This window comes from Culex quinquefasciatus, chromosome 1 (assembly GCF_015732765.1).
Source record: "Culex quinquefasciatus strain JHB chromosome 1, VPISU_Cqui_1.0_pri_paternal, whole genome shotgun sequence".
Lineage (NCBI taxonomy): Eukaryota > Metazoa > Arthropoda > Insecta > Diptera > Culicidae > Culex > Culex quinquefasciatus.
The window spans coordinates 47,123,507-47,137,000 of NC_051861.1; the positions used below are offsets into that span (position 1 = coordinate 47,123,507).

The 13,494-nt window shown below is 39.2% G+C and overlaps 2 protein-coding genes and 1 long non-coding RNA gene across 3 annotated transcripts; all 3 read right to left on the minus strand.

Annotated features, from left to right (window-relative positions):
* Positions 1-763: 763 nt before the first annotated feature.
* LOC119765205 lies at positions 764-1,432 on the minus strand. Its single transcript, XR_005276567.1, has 2 exons — positions 1,054-1,432; positions 764-991 (listed from the first exon to the last, which is right to left on the minus strand). It is a non-coding gene; the product is annotated as an uncharacterized LOC119765205 (long non-coding RNA).
* A 5,626-nt stretch (positions 1,433-7,058) lies between these two features.
* Positions 7,059-7,689, minus strand: LOC6035527 (protein UXT). Its single transcript, XM_001845640.2, has one exon. It carries the CDS (start codon positions 7,566-7,568, stop codon positions 7,122-7,124), a length of 447 nt encoding a protein of 148 aa, XP_001845692.2. The 5' UTR covers positions 7,569-7,689; the 3' UTR covers positions 7,059-7,121.
* Positions 7,690-9,101: 1,412 nt separating this feature from the next.
* LOC119771235 lies at positions 9,102-9,607 on the minus strand. Its single transcript, XM_038267039.1, has 2 exons — positions 9,483-9,607; positions 9,102-9,419 (listed from the first exon to the last, which is right to left on the minus strand). The coding sequence occupies exons 1-2, from the start codon at positions 9,555-9,557 to the stop codon at positions 9,225-9,227; spliced, it is 270 nt and encodes an 89-aa protein (XP_038122967.1). The 5' UTR covers positions 9,558-9,607; the 3' UTR covers positions 9,102-9,224.
* Positions 9,608-13,494: the final 3,887 nt, after the last annotated feature.

A 13,494-nucleotide genomic window follows, 5' to 3' on the forward strand; every position in this document is an offset into this window, starting at 1 on the left:
AAAACTTAGATGCCATCTTTTAACGTTTTTATTTCAAAAGTGCAGAGAACATGTTTTTCTTCAAACTCTCATATCGATGCTTCTGTGCATGTGATAGGAGAACCAGCAAGCTTAGTACAAGTACACTCAAACCCCGATGGTTTGACACCAACTGTTGTCAAACGAACGTGGTTACTTTTTAGTTTGACACCCACGAAAAAGTGACCAACCACCGGGGGTACAATATAAACCTAGTTATAGTTTCTAAAATAACAATGTCCGACAATGTACATTAGCGTCGCAAAACATTGTTTTGTCACTGTTCAGCATTTAATGCGCATTTATAGCTGCGAGCAAGAGCTGATCAGCGTTGAGAACAGCACTAACAGCTACTTCAGTGCTGAGCAATAGCCGAGTTTGGACTTTACTTGGCTGATTAAGTGCTGGCCTCTACTGCGAAAAATGTAAAAAAAAAAATGATTTCTCCTTCTCTCTTCTTTTGCTTCCCCGCTCACTTTCGTTCTATTTTAGATTTGTTTACATCTATATTATATTACCGACACACAACTGACCGAGAGATTTTTTTGATCGAAGTTGCACTGCTTGAGAATTAATGCCATATGTTAGAAGTCGTCGTCGGTGTTGGTTCCTGAGCCCTTACCCTCCTGCCTATACGGGAAACGTTTGTTGTGCATGATCATTTGACTCCAAAAACCAGAGACAGAATCTTGAACCTAATTGTCAGGTCTTATGTTTGGTTCAAATGCAAACAAAATACGGATTCTCTGGTTAGAAAATTTCAATTTATTAACAAACACAATATTCAACACTAAAACTATGTTAACTGCCAGGCCGCGGACCAAAATTTCACGGGTTTAGCACGGTCGTTCATTCCGTGCACTTTGTGGGTGTTGTTTTTGGGGTAACGTGATTTTTTTCGAGAACCAGCCTTGAAAACGCCATCGCACCAATGTTATGGGATGAGCCGAACGGCTTGATCTTTTCTCATTTCCTAAAAATATATAAATTTTCTATTAATAAAAATTTGGTGTTTTAATCTCGTTTCGTACTTACGTTGTTTTTATACAGAATTAAACCAGCATTTTGCTGCTACTCTGGTTATTTCGTCCGATGAGTGAGCGAGAATCTGAACCGGTTTGTTTTGCTCGGTGTTCTCTCTCTTTCACTCATTCATCACTCAAAATAGTGATCGTGTTGCCAGTTTATTGTAATATCATGACAGTGTTGCTAGCTGCGGCACCTAATCAGCCATAGTGCAGCTTCATAAATGCTGATTCGCATTAACATGTGCTGTTTAATGGTTGATTAGCACTGGAGTGCCAATATGTTGCTGGTTTATGATTTGGTTTTAGTGCTGGATGGTTACTTGGGTAGTTTATATCTTTTTGCCTTGATTTTTTGACAAAGAACTTTGTCCTAAGGGCACTGTCTACGGGTGTCAATCCAAAATTTCGCGAAGCGAAAGTGTAACGATTTTCTGTCGTTTTTCAAATGCTTATATCTTCCCCCCCATTCAAACAATCTTTATGTTTTACCCACCAAACGAAAGGGGAAGTCTTAAAGTACAAGTTGACTACCTCACAAAGTTGATAAAACTTTGTTAAAGTACTTAAAAGTTAAGATGAAAATAAAAAATGAATGCAAGAAAAATCCCGGCTGCTGATTGGCTGAAAGCACGTAGCAAATGTTGCTTCCTCTCCTGCTTTCACAAAACTCTCACGCGAGAGTTTGGCACCACTGTTGCCCAGGCTTGCCACAAATACAGATTTTTTTGGCACATACCAAACACTCAATCGAGTATAACTTTAAAGAATAATATTCTTACCAAAAACTGAACATGCCAAAAGATGCTAACAATGTTTATCTTTTTGGCTAATTTAACAAAAACTGCTCAAATTTATTTTAACTGTAAAAAAAAATCGTTTGTGTTTCGGGTCTGTGCTGAAAAATCTGTATTTGTGGCAAGCCTGCTGCCACATTTCATGCGAACTATGTAAGCTAGCACTTAGCCTCAGAAAATTTCAGTGCCTATCGAGGTTTCGTCAAAGACGGATCCACGGTGGTAATTTTATTGCTCACACACACGCACACATTGAACGACACAGTATGTGCACCAAATTGGGAGGAATTCTGTTCTAATGAAGATTGTTAGGAAGGTCACCGGAAAACCAGAATGATTTGGGGCAATGGGGTTGGGACCACATTGGTAGAATATTGGCCACACCCGGAGTGGCCAGTGCCCTGGGGAAGGTTCTTCCGGGGGGACATTTACCGAACCATACGACTTGGGGCAATATGGGTATCAAAATTCATGGTTTTTGAAACTGGTAATTAAAATGGCCATTTTGACCGGATTGGCCACACCCGGAGTGGCCAGTGTCCAAGGGAAGGTTCTACCGGGAGGACATTAATCGAACCATCCGACTTGGGGCAATATGGGTATCAAAATTCATGGTTTTTGATACTGGACATGAAAATAACCATTTTGATTGTGGTGACCATAACCTAGAGTGGCCGGTTCCGTGGCATTTTCCGAACCATACTTGTTTTGGCAATATTTTCGTGTTTTGGCAATTTATTTCCACAGAGGTGCCAAAGATTGGAAACATTTAATTAGAATAAATTATTCAGGATTAAATAAATAGGCAATGGTTTAAAAATACAGTCGACTCTCTGGTTGTCAATATCCAAGGGACCGTCGAGGAAGAGAATCATCAGATTACAGAACGATGCAAAATGAAGACTCGATTGAAAATATTTTTTTCTTGATACCCAGCTATGGGAGAGAATCATCGCAACGTCCATCAAACAAAAACAAACTAATGTCAAACAACCTTCAAAGCTTCGTTTCGCCAATAAAAATGTCTATGCAAGCCATGAGAAATTGAAATTATTGATAACCGGAAGAGATTTTTAAAGCAAACGGAATCCAAGGGACCGTCGAGGAAGAGATCCTTCAAGCAAGGGAAAATATCGAGGAATGAAGATAATTGAAGTATGCAGATTGAAGGGACTGAAGAATTCATTGATAGATGGAGAATTATTGATATCGAGAAGATCGACAGCCAGAGAGTCGACTGTAAATTGTAATAGAATAATTTTTTAGGAGTTTTGTACAAAGTTCTTTGTCATATTGGTCATGTAGAACATAACCACCTGCACCTTTTTTTTCTCAGCCAAGGTTCTAACTCACCATTCCTACATTTTAAGACCAGTGATCCGAGTGATATGGTCTAACCTCGAGCTAGCGAAATATGATTGTTTTTCTTTGGCTGGCATATTTTTTTTATTATTAAACATAATTCTACACATAGGAGTTCAGGACAGTCAACATATTTTTTTATTCGATCCATAATTCTTATCCCAATATCAACTAAAAAGTAAAACGATATGATTCATCTTTATTAATTTTTTTAGTCAAAAAGAAAAAAAAATAATCCATTCCCAAAATCTTTAATTTTGTTTATGAATTCGAACACGAAGAAAAATATTATTGTTTTTGAACTATAAACAAGAATCAACCTTTTGGTGTTTGAGTTTGAAGAAAATTCAAGATTTCTGGAATTGACTTTTTTCAATATGGCTATTGTTTTTAAATTTCGAAAAGGAAAATGAAAATATCAGATTTAACAAAAAACATGTCCTAAAGTAGTTAAGGTTTGTGTATTTAAGATTATGGAAAAAATAGATTAATTTCATGAATTTCCTTTGTAAAAATATCGTAAAAAAATGTTCAAAAAATAATAATGAAAAGCAACACAGTTACAGAAAGTAACAAATAGTTGAGTTAAATATATTTCATAAAATAATATATTTTTATGGGATCTAAAACATTTTGCATTTAGATACTTTTATTAGTTTATAAATAGAATTAGTTATTGATTTTTTTTTGTCAGTATTAGTTATAAGTAAGGCTACCAACTGTACGGATTTTTTCCTTACCATACGGATTTTCGACCCTCTTCGCGGATTTTTAAAAGGCCGGAATTTTTGTAGGGAATTTCACGCATAATACGGATTTGTATGGAATTTTAACAATTTTTGAACATTGAATTGCTTTTTTGATTTGGCAAGCTTTTGTCAAAGCTTTTGTTAATTAGACATTTTAATTTAACTGTGAGTTTGATTTAAAAAGGGAGAGTTTTCCGGGTTTTTCTCAATTCAAACATGATAATTTATTTTTTATTTTTTTTCTTTCATATGTTAATAGGACCTTTTAAAAAAAACACTCTAGAATTGTTCTTTTAGACATTCCTTACTAAATATATTAATCCATTAAAAGATCCAAAGGCTTTTGGACTTTTGAACATTTGAATTAACAAATCTAGAGTTTTTTTTAAAGGTCCTATAAACTGTTGGTGACCGAGGGGTTAATGGATGCAAAAATCATATTCAATAAATAAAAAAACTTTTTTCATACTCTTGTTTAATTTCAAGTAACCGCAAGCTTTGATCACATGCAAATCAATCTGATCTTTTACAATGATAATGTTGCGGTGCTGCGATTCTGAACAAAAAACGCAGGACGCAGTTCGCAAGTTCTAAATTTTGAAATACATGAAACTTTTCGCAGGATTTCTGCGTTGACAGTTCCAAATGGGGAATCACAGCAACCAACGCAGCTCATTGTATATTTAGAACGAAAATTTTTCACTTCTGCAGCGCAGGATCGCAGCAGTTTCCCGATGTAGATCAGTCTTTACGCCGTGCGATGTATGGCACCGCACCCATCTTAAGAAGGTCATACCGGTCATACAGTTCATCGATTGTATCGCGCCGAATTTGGATAAACCATATCTGCAAAATAACCCCTCATCTCCCGATCCCATGGATACGAGTAATTTGTAGTATGAACAGTAACCAGGGTACAGTCATCCCACATATTCGGAACACTTTTTTTTGTTTTTTTTTGCTCAAACTTTGTGGAAGTCTTCCTTATCAAAAAAGAAGCCATTTTGTGTCATTGGTTCACCCATACAAATCTCCATACAATTTTGGCAGCTGTTCATTCACGTAAATATTCGAAAATCTATAAATTTTCAAGGAATGTTTTGCTTGATTTGGTGTCTTCGGCAAAGTTGAAGGTATTGATGAGGACTATTAAAAAAATAGTAAAGTAAATCTTTCCCTGTTCCTGAGGGGAACACCCTTGAGGAGTATCGGGGCCGGCATTTACAAAGCGGATTCAGTGGCAGTTGTGATTTTTTAATTTACTTTTGTCAATAAAATTCAAATCTCCAAAATCCGTATTTTTGAATTTGATCCAAAAAAGTTGGAAATGCAACTTCGACCGGTTGGTTCTCGGCGAAAACTCAACCGATTTGGATGATTCTTGTTCACCTCCAACAAACAGATGCGTCGACCGTACTGTCGTACTGTTTTCCACTTTTTAAAAGAAATATAACTTGGCGGCAGTATGTTTTGTTCATACATATCTAATATAATCTAATCGAACACAAACGCAGCCAGTCCGAATACAGCATCCTGGAAGAACTTGCGGTTTGATTACGCCCCAAGTCCTTTCTTGTCAATATTAATAATTGCAGTACATCTGAGTTGCCCCGATAATGCATAGCAAAAATTTAAGCGGCCAGGCCTACTGGGTTGCGTTAACCGCAGAGACAGATTCTGTGAACGGATCACATTTCACAGAATCACCAGGGGAGGAAGGATGCGTGGACACACCGTACCAAACGCTCTGAATCAGTTAGGTGTGGTGTGTTAGTGTAAATTGGCAAATTATTATATTTGAAGGGAGAAGTGGAAAAAGGGAAAATTGAGGTTGGAGAAATCAGTATTGGGGAATGGGAAAGTGGGGAATTGGGTAGGAAGGTTAATTTAATTTATAATACAGTACTTGTTCGGTAACTGGGCTGAGAACGTAGCCCAGTCACCGAATGTTGCTCGTTAACTGGGCTGAACAAAAAATAATGAGGGGATCACCGTTTCATAATATTTTCCAATTGAAATATAAAAATAAAAATTACTCAAATTTATTTACAATGCTTACTTTTCATTTTTCTTCAATTGGGTCCTAAAATGAAGCTTAGATTGCTGATATTATTGTTTACAGCGATAAAGCTTATTTTTCTGAGTACAATGACCCTTTGTACGACCACAAAGAGTTTAAAATGGATTTTTAAATCAATTTTGAAAAATTAACCTCGCGGTCCTTCTTGACAGAAAAGCTCCTACTTGACAGCTCGTTCCAAGGGGACCATAGTTAATCCATCGAAAAAATGTCGTCTTGTCAAAAAAAAAAAAAATTGCATTAAAATGAAAAAAAAGTGGTCAGAAATGGTTTTTAATCGTGTTTTTTAACGTTTTACATAAAAATTTACATAGGGCTTTAGTACCCAATTGTAACTTGAAATTAAAGAAAAGTTTGAAAAAAGTTTTTTTTATTTATTGCATATGATTTTTGCATCCATTAACCCCTCGGTCATTTTGGTTTGTTTTGGTTTTTTGACGTTTGTCTGCTTTTTAACTGGGCTACGGCCCAGTAATCGAGCGCCCAGTTGAAAAGCAGCCCAGTTAAACAACGCCCAGTTACCGAACAACTATTGTATTATAATAAAGGTGAATATGGTCAAATCTGGAGTTTTTTTTTTTTTTGAAAAGGTCCAATAAACCAAATTTTCACTTTTTGTTTTTTGTGTGTTTTTTAATACCCCTGGCTCAAGGCGGTTTCAAAAACACCCAAAAAGCAAAAACTGGAAATTTGGTTTATTGGACCTTTTCAAAAAAAAAAAAAAACTCCAGAAATATTCAATAATGATGGAAAGCTCTCACCAAGAAACAGCAAATCTTCAAAAATGGCCTGTATTTTCGGATGAAAAAAATCGTTTTGACCCCTGAAAAATTGGTTGAATTGATTGAAATATAAAGAAACTTTATCTGTTATCGTAACGAAAGTTCAACTATTTAACTCAGATCTTGCAAAATAATTAGATCTGTTAGATCTGCCCCGGCGTTCCAGAATTTTTGATCTCTTGCAAATTGTTTAGTCAAACGGGCAGTGTGATAATCAAAAAATAAGAAAATAAAGGAAATTTTCAATAATATTGTGTTTATCACATTGGCAGTTGTGCTTAGATTTAAAACCCGAACACATTCCCCCCTCACCGTTCCGTCCCCGCGTGCAGACTTGTCTGGTCCCCGATCACCAGCAAAGCCAGCTTGATGTTGGCTCTCGTCTCAACGCTCTTGTCCCGGATCACGTCTGCCTGCTTGGTCAGTACTTTTACCTTCATGTCCACAAATTTGAGCGCCTCCTCCAGGGTAAACTCTAGAAAATGCTTCAAACCGATGTCCACCAGGATCCGGTCGACGTGGTCCGCTTTGGCCTTCATGAAAAAATTTCCACCGATGTTGACCTGCGTCTTGAAGCCATCCACGGCGTTGTCTTGGATGTTTTCGACCATGTTCTTGAGCTGGACGTATTCCATGATTTCGGCGTTGACGCGGCACAGCTGCTGCTCGTAGGTTCGCAGGTCTTCCCGGAGGCAGTCGTTGATGAAGGTTTCCACGTTGGCCGGTGAGACCCGCTCGTTTACCGCTGGAGTCATTATTTATTTTTACACAATTTCAACGAGATTAAAATTGAATAAAAAATTCCAAATCATGTGCGACTGAACCGAACTTAATCGAACGTTTGTGTTGTATGTCAACAAACAAAACATCAAAACAAATGTCGTGCTAGCAAAGTAAAAGGGTCTATCGTGATATGTGATTTTCTAAGGAAAAAAGAAAAATATTGATTAATGTTTCTTTTTTGAATATCAGTCAGGAATAAAAAATTGCAAATTTTTTGCACATATTTTTAAAAGCAAAAATTAAATTTATAAATATTGTTTTACTGAATCGTAGCCCCTTTTCAAAATTCAATTCCTGTTTGCAGACGAGGGGTAAGATACAGCAACACCCACCCAAAACAAAATGACTGAAGATGGTGCTGTGGGTACAATTGTTGACGTGTAGATGGCGCATGACAAGTCAATTTTTAGCCTTAACACTTGAGATCATTCAGAGATGGCGCAGTAAGTATTGATTTGAGTCGCTAAAATGCTCCTGTTTTCCAACGAAAAGGTAAAATCTGTCCATAAACCACGTGGATACTAGGGTGGTCTAAAATCGGGCTTCCTATGGGCTACTCCCTGGAATCAAAGATTGACCCATCACTAGGCTAAATTCCAAATTTGAGCTCATTCTGTCCACGGGAACCCCTTTTTTTAATTGCTTGAAATTTATATGGGAAAAATCGTCAAAATATATGGAGAAAAGCAACTGTTCCAGTATTTTACCTGTAGAGGGTGCAACATTTAACAAATTCTAACCATTTCTCATGTGTAAAACCTTCATTAAATTTGTACATTTTGAGATTTTACCCGTACGAACTTCAAGCAATTAGAGGGAGGGTTTCCCGTGGTCAGAATGAGCTCAAATTTGGAATTCAGTCTACTAGTGATGGGCCAATCTTTGATTCCAGGGGGTAGCCCCGATGAAGACTAGATTTGGAGCACCCTATTGTACATACAAACTTACACAAGCTTTAATATCTTTTTGAAATATTATGGCAAATCAATTAAACAAAAGATTTTTAGAATAAATAAATATATTATCCATAACTTCCTCAGAAATTTATTTAAAAACCATTTAATATTTTTAGCAATTTTGCTGAAAATCTTCGATTTTTTATTGCGAGTTCACAAACTCAAACATAAACTTAAAAATATTTTTGAGCCGGCCCAACAGGATTCAAAGATATGATTTTTTTTTTAAATAATTTATGGGATTGGGTATATAAATCGATCTTAAAATACTATGCTTCTCCACAGAAATAAGTTCTCAGTATATTTGCTGGAGACGCATGGTAATTTAAGTTGGATTCGAGTGGTTTTCCAAGCTAGGTGCTTAATTGAAAAATTGTCATTTCTGGAGTTTTTTTTTTAAAGCAAATTTCCAGTTTTTACTTTTTGGGTGTTTTTGAAACCGCCTTGAGTCAGGGGTATTAAAAACACCCAAAAAGCAAAAACTGAAAATTTGGTTTATTGAAACTTTTAAAAAAATGCAGATTTTCAGAATTATTTATTCGACATTCATTTTATGTTAATTACATTCATTTAATAACAAATACATTCACTAAGGTCGACAATATTTCTTGAAGTTTTCCTGATACGTTTCGAACTCGAACCCCATTCCTCAATCAACTCCCAAATTCTACCTCATGGCGCAGGCGTAATATTCTCCAGTATAACTGGAACCACCTGCTGGCCGACCCTGATCAGGAATTGTGCCACTTCGATAGCCGTTTGAATTTCACTGAGCCCAGGAATCGCCCGGTCACTACCGTCATCCCCCGGCATCATTCCAGTGGCCACCATGCTGTTTGAGTACATTTGCCGCTTTTCCCGGTGCAACTTTTGGAGGGGGTTATTTTAGTTATTGAAGTTTCGTTGCAGTCAAAAATTAAGGATAGTTACCGTGTGAGTGGCTCCCAGGTGGGCAATCAGCAGAAAAATCAATCCAAATATCACAAAGCGATTGGAATTTTCCATCGCTTGATGCTCTGCTGATTTGAAGAAACTTTTTTCAACTGAAAAGCTTCCAGCATGAGATGTTACTTTATATCATTGGCTCTAATGTCCATTCTAATGGTCCATAATTTGCCCATAATTCCTCCCGCTAAACTTCAAGTAATTGCATATAAGCTGGTGGAAGAGCTGGAAAATTGCTACAGTCAAACCTCTTTTTACGCGACCTCCTTTTACGCGAAATTTTTTTTACGCGGTTTTATTTACGCGAAGAATTCAAAATAACGCGAACTCAATTTACGCGAAAAATTCAAAATAACGCGGTCCGATTCTAAACTGTCGGAAGTCTTAACCATTATGGTCATATCTTCCTGTTCAACGGGGACCACAATCAAGGTTTTTACCATCAGTAGCTTCGGTATACTCTACATCATATTGGGATGTTCTGGACAACTAAGAACATCCGGAAGTCACGAATAGAATATCTATCTGTTCAACGGGTGTTTGTACCGGTGTATCCACCATCGATATAGCTTCAAGTAGCTTCAGTGAGCCACGATGGACTCTCTGCGATCTGTTAGAATGTACGAGGTTATCCAGGAACTTCCGGAAGTCATGGCCTGGATATCTACCTAATCAACGGGGGTCTGTATGGCTATATTAACCATCGGTATAGCTTCAGGTAGCTTCAGCGGACCACAATGGACTCTCTGCGATCTGTTAGAATGTACGAGGTCATTCAGGAACTCCCGGAAGTCATGACCTGGATATCTACCGGATCAACGGGAGTCTATATGGCTATATTAACCATCGGTATAGCTTCAGGTAGCTTCAGCGGACCACGATGGACTCTCTGCGATCTGTTAGAATGTACGAGGTCATTCAGAAACTCCCGGAAGTCATGACCTGGATATCTACCTGATCAACGGGAGTCTATATGGCTATATTAACTATCGGTATAGCTTCAGGTAGCTTCAGCGGACCACGATGGACTCTCTGCAATCTGTTAGAATGTACGAGGTTGTCCAGGAACTCCCAGATGTCATGGCCTGGATATCTACCTGATCAACGGGGGTCTGTATGGCTATATTAACCATCGGTATAGCTTCAGGTAGCTTCAGCGGACCACGATGGACTCTCTGCGATCTGTTAGAATGTACGAGGTCATCCAGGAACTCCCAGATGTCATGGCCTGGATATCTACCTGATCAACGGGGGTCTGTATGGCTATATTAACCATCGGTATAGCTTCAGGTAGCTTCAGCGGACCACGATGAACACTCTGCGGCATGTTGGATTGTTTTGGGTCATCCAGGAACTCCCGGAAGTCATGGCCTGGATATCTACCTGATCAACAGGGGTTTGTATGGCTATATTAACCATCGGTATAGCTTCAGGTAGCTTCAGCGGACCACGATGAACACTCTGCGGCATGTTGGATTATTTTGGGTCATCCAGGAACTCCCGGATGTCATGGCCTCGATATCTACCGGATCAACGGGGGTCTATATGGGTGAATATACTATCGGTATAGCTTCAGATAGCTTCAGTGGACCACGATGGACATCCTGTGGCATGTTGGATTGTTTTGGGTCATCCAAGAACTCCCGGAAGTTATGGCCTGGATATCTGCTGGATCAACGGGGGTCTATATGGGTGAATTAACCATCGGTTTAGCTTCAGATAGCTTCAGCGGACCACGATGGACACTCTGCGGCATGTTGGATTGTTTTGGGTCATCCAGGAACTCCCGGATGTCATGGCCTGGATATCTACCGGATCAACGGGGTCTATATGGGTGAATTAACCATCGGTATAGCTTCAGGTACCTTAAGTGGCCCACGATGGACAATTTGTGACATGTTAGATTGTGTAGAGACATCCAGGAACTCGTCCTCAAATACGAATGCTAGTTCTAATGGGACATTTATGCGTTGATCAGGTAGATATCCAGGCCATGACTTCCGAGAGTTCCTGGATGACCCAAAACAATCCAACAAGCCACAGAGTGTCCACCGTGGTCGACTGAAGCTACCTGAAGCTATACCGCTGGTTAATATGGCCATACACACCCCCGTTGAACAGGTAGATATCCAGGCCATGATTCCGGGAGTTTTTGGATGACCTCGTACATTCTAACAGATCGCAGAGAGTCCATCGTGGCTCACTGAAGCTACCTGAAGCTATACCGATGGTTAATTCACCCATATAGACCCCCGTTGATCCGGTAGATATCCAGGCCATGACATCCGGGAGTTCCTGGATGACCCAAAACAATCCAACATGCCGCAGAGTGTCCATCGTGGTCCGCTGAAGCTATCTGAAGTTAAACCGATGGTTAATTCACCCATATAGACCCCCGTTGATCCAGCAGATATCCAGGCCATAACTTCCGGGAGTTCTTGGATGACCCAAAACAATCCAACATGCCACAGGATGTCCATCGTGGTCCACTGAAGCTATCTGAAGCTATACCGATAGTTTATTCACCCATATAGACCCCCGTTGATCCGGTAGATATCCAGGCCATGACATCCGGGAGTTCCTGGATGACCCAAAACAATCCAACATGCCGCAGAGTGTTCATCGTGGTCCGCTGAAGCTACCTGAAGCTATACCGATGGTTAATATAGCCATACAGACCCCCGTTGATCAGGTAGATATCCAGGCCATAACTTCCGGGAGTTCCTGGATGACCTCGTACATTCTAACAGATCGCAGAGAGTCCATCGTGCCTCACTGAAGCTACCTGATGCTATATCGATGGTGGATACACCGGTACAAACACCCGTTGAACAGATAGATATCCTGGCCATGACTTCCGGGAGTTCCTGGATGACCCAAAACAATCGAACATGCCGCAGGATGTCCATCGTGGTCCACTGAAGCTATCTGAAGCTATATCGATGGTTAATTCACCCATATAGACCCACGTTGATCCGGTAGATATCCTGGCCATGACATCCGAGAGTTCCTGGATGACCCAAAACAATCCAACATGCCACAGAATGTCCATCGTGGTCCACTGAAGCTATCTGAAGCTATACCGATGGTTAATATGGGCATACAGATCCCCGTTGATCAGGTATATATACAGGCCATAACTTCCGGGAGTTCTTGGATGACCTAGTACATTCTAACAGATCACAAGGTAACCATCGTAGGTCACGGAAGCTACCTGCAATTATTACGATGGTGGATACACTGGTACAGACCCTTGTTGAACAGGTAGATAATCAGTTCATTACTTCCGGAAGTTCTTGGATAACCCAGAACATCCCAACATGCTGTAGAATATACAGCGCAGGTCACTGTAGCTATTTGAATAACCCGGAATTACATTATTATTATTAAAAAATATAATACTTTATAAAACTAAAAAATTCTGAAAACTCTTTTTGCGCGAGCAATTCAAAATAGCGCGAACTTTTTTTACGCGAAAAATTCAAAATAACGCGAACTTTTTTTACGCGATTTTTTTTTACGCGAGAACCAAAATTCGCGTAAAAAGAGGTTTGACTGTATTAGTATAGAAAAAAAAAACAAACGAAAGTCTCTAGAATGATAATACCTCGACGGATAACGACCAATCTAAAGTTTTTCGTCCACATTTAATGGGCTTAGAACAGGGTGGCCACCTAAGTCATGGTTTTTGATAATTTCAGCATCGTCAAATAATTCTCTGTTGCGTATCCTTAGGTATCAGATCTGGCTTCTGGGTTTGTTTTATCAAGTTCTCTCGTTAAGTAGCCACCCTTTCCGATCGAGTGCACAGGTCAACCTTATGCTAATGCCGTAACACGAGAAATTTGCTTAAAAATGGTCACCCATAAAACGCAACCAGAATGGTTGTGGACGGCTGTTCACAGGACCCGAGCGAAAACCCCCTCCTGGATAAAGCCACGTTGAATGAGACGCGAGAACAATTTTCTCAATTTGCCAAATCGAGTCAGACAGACAT

What these genes read in the sequence shown, in the direction of transcription:
- LOC119771235 (XM_038267039.1), bottom strand. Translation starts at nt 9,557, where the DNA reads ATGGAAAATTCCAATCGCTTTGTGATATTTGGATTGATTTTTCTGCTG. An exon ending in ACCTGGGAGCCACTCACACG is followed by an intron (nt 9,420 to 9,482) that starts GTAACTATCCTT and finishes CCCCTCCAAAAG; the next exon opens with TTGCACCGGGAAAAGCGGCA.
- LOC6035527 (XM_001845640.2), bottom strand. Translation starts at nt 7,568, where the DNA reads ATGACTCCAGCGGTAAACGAGCGGGTCTCACCGGCCAACGTGGAAACC.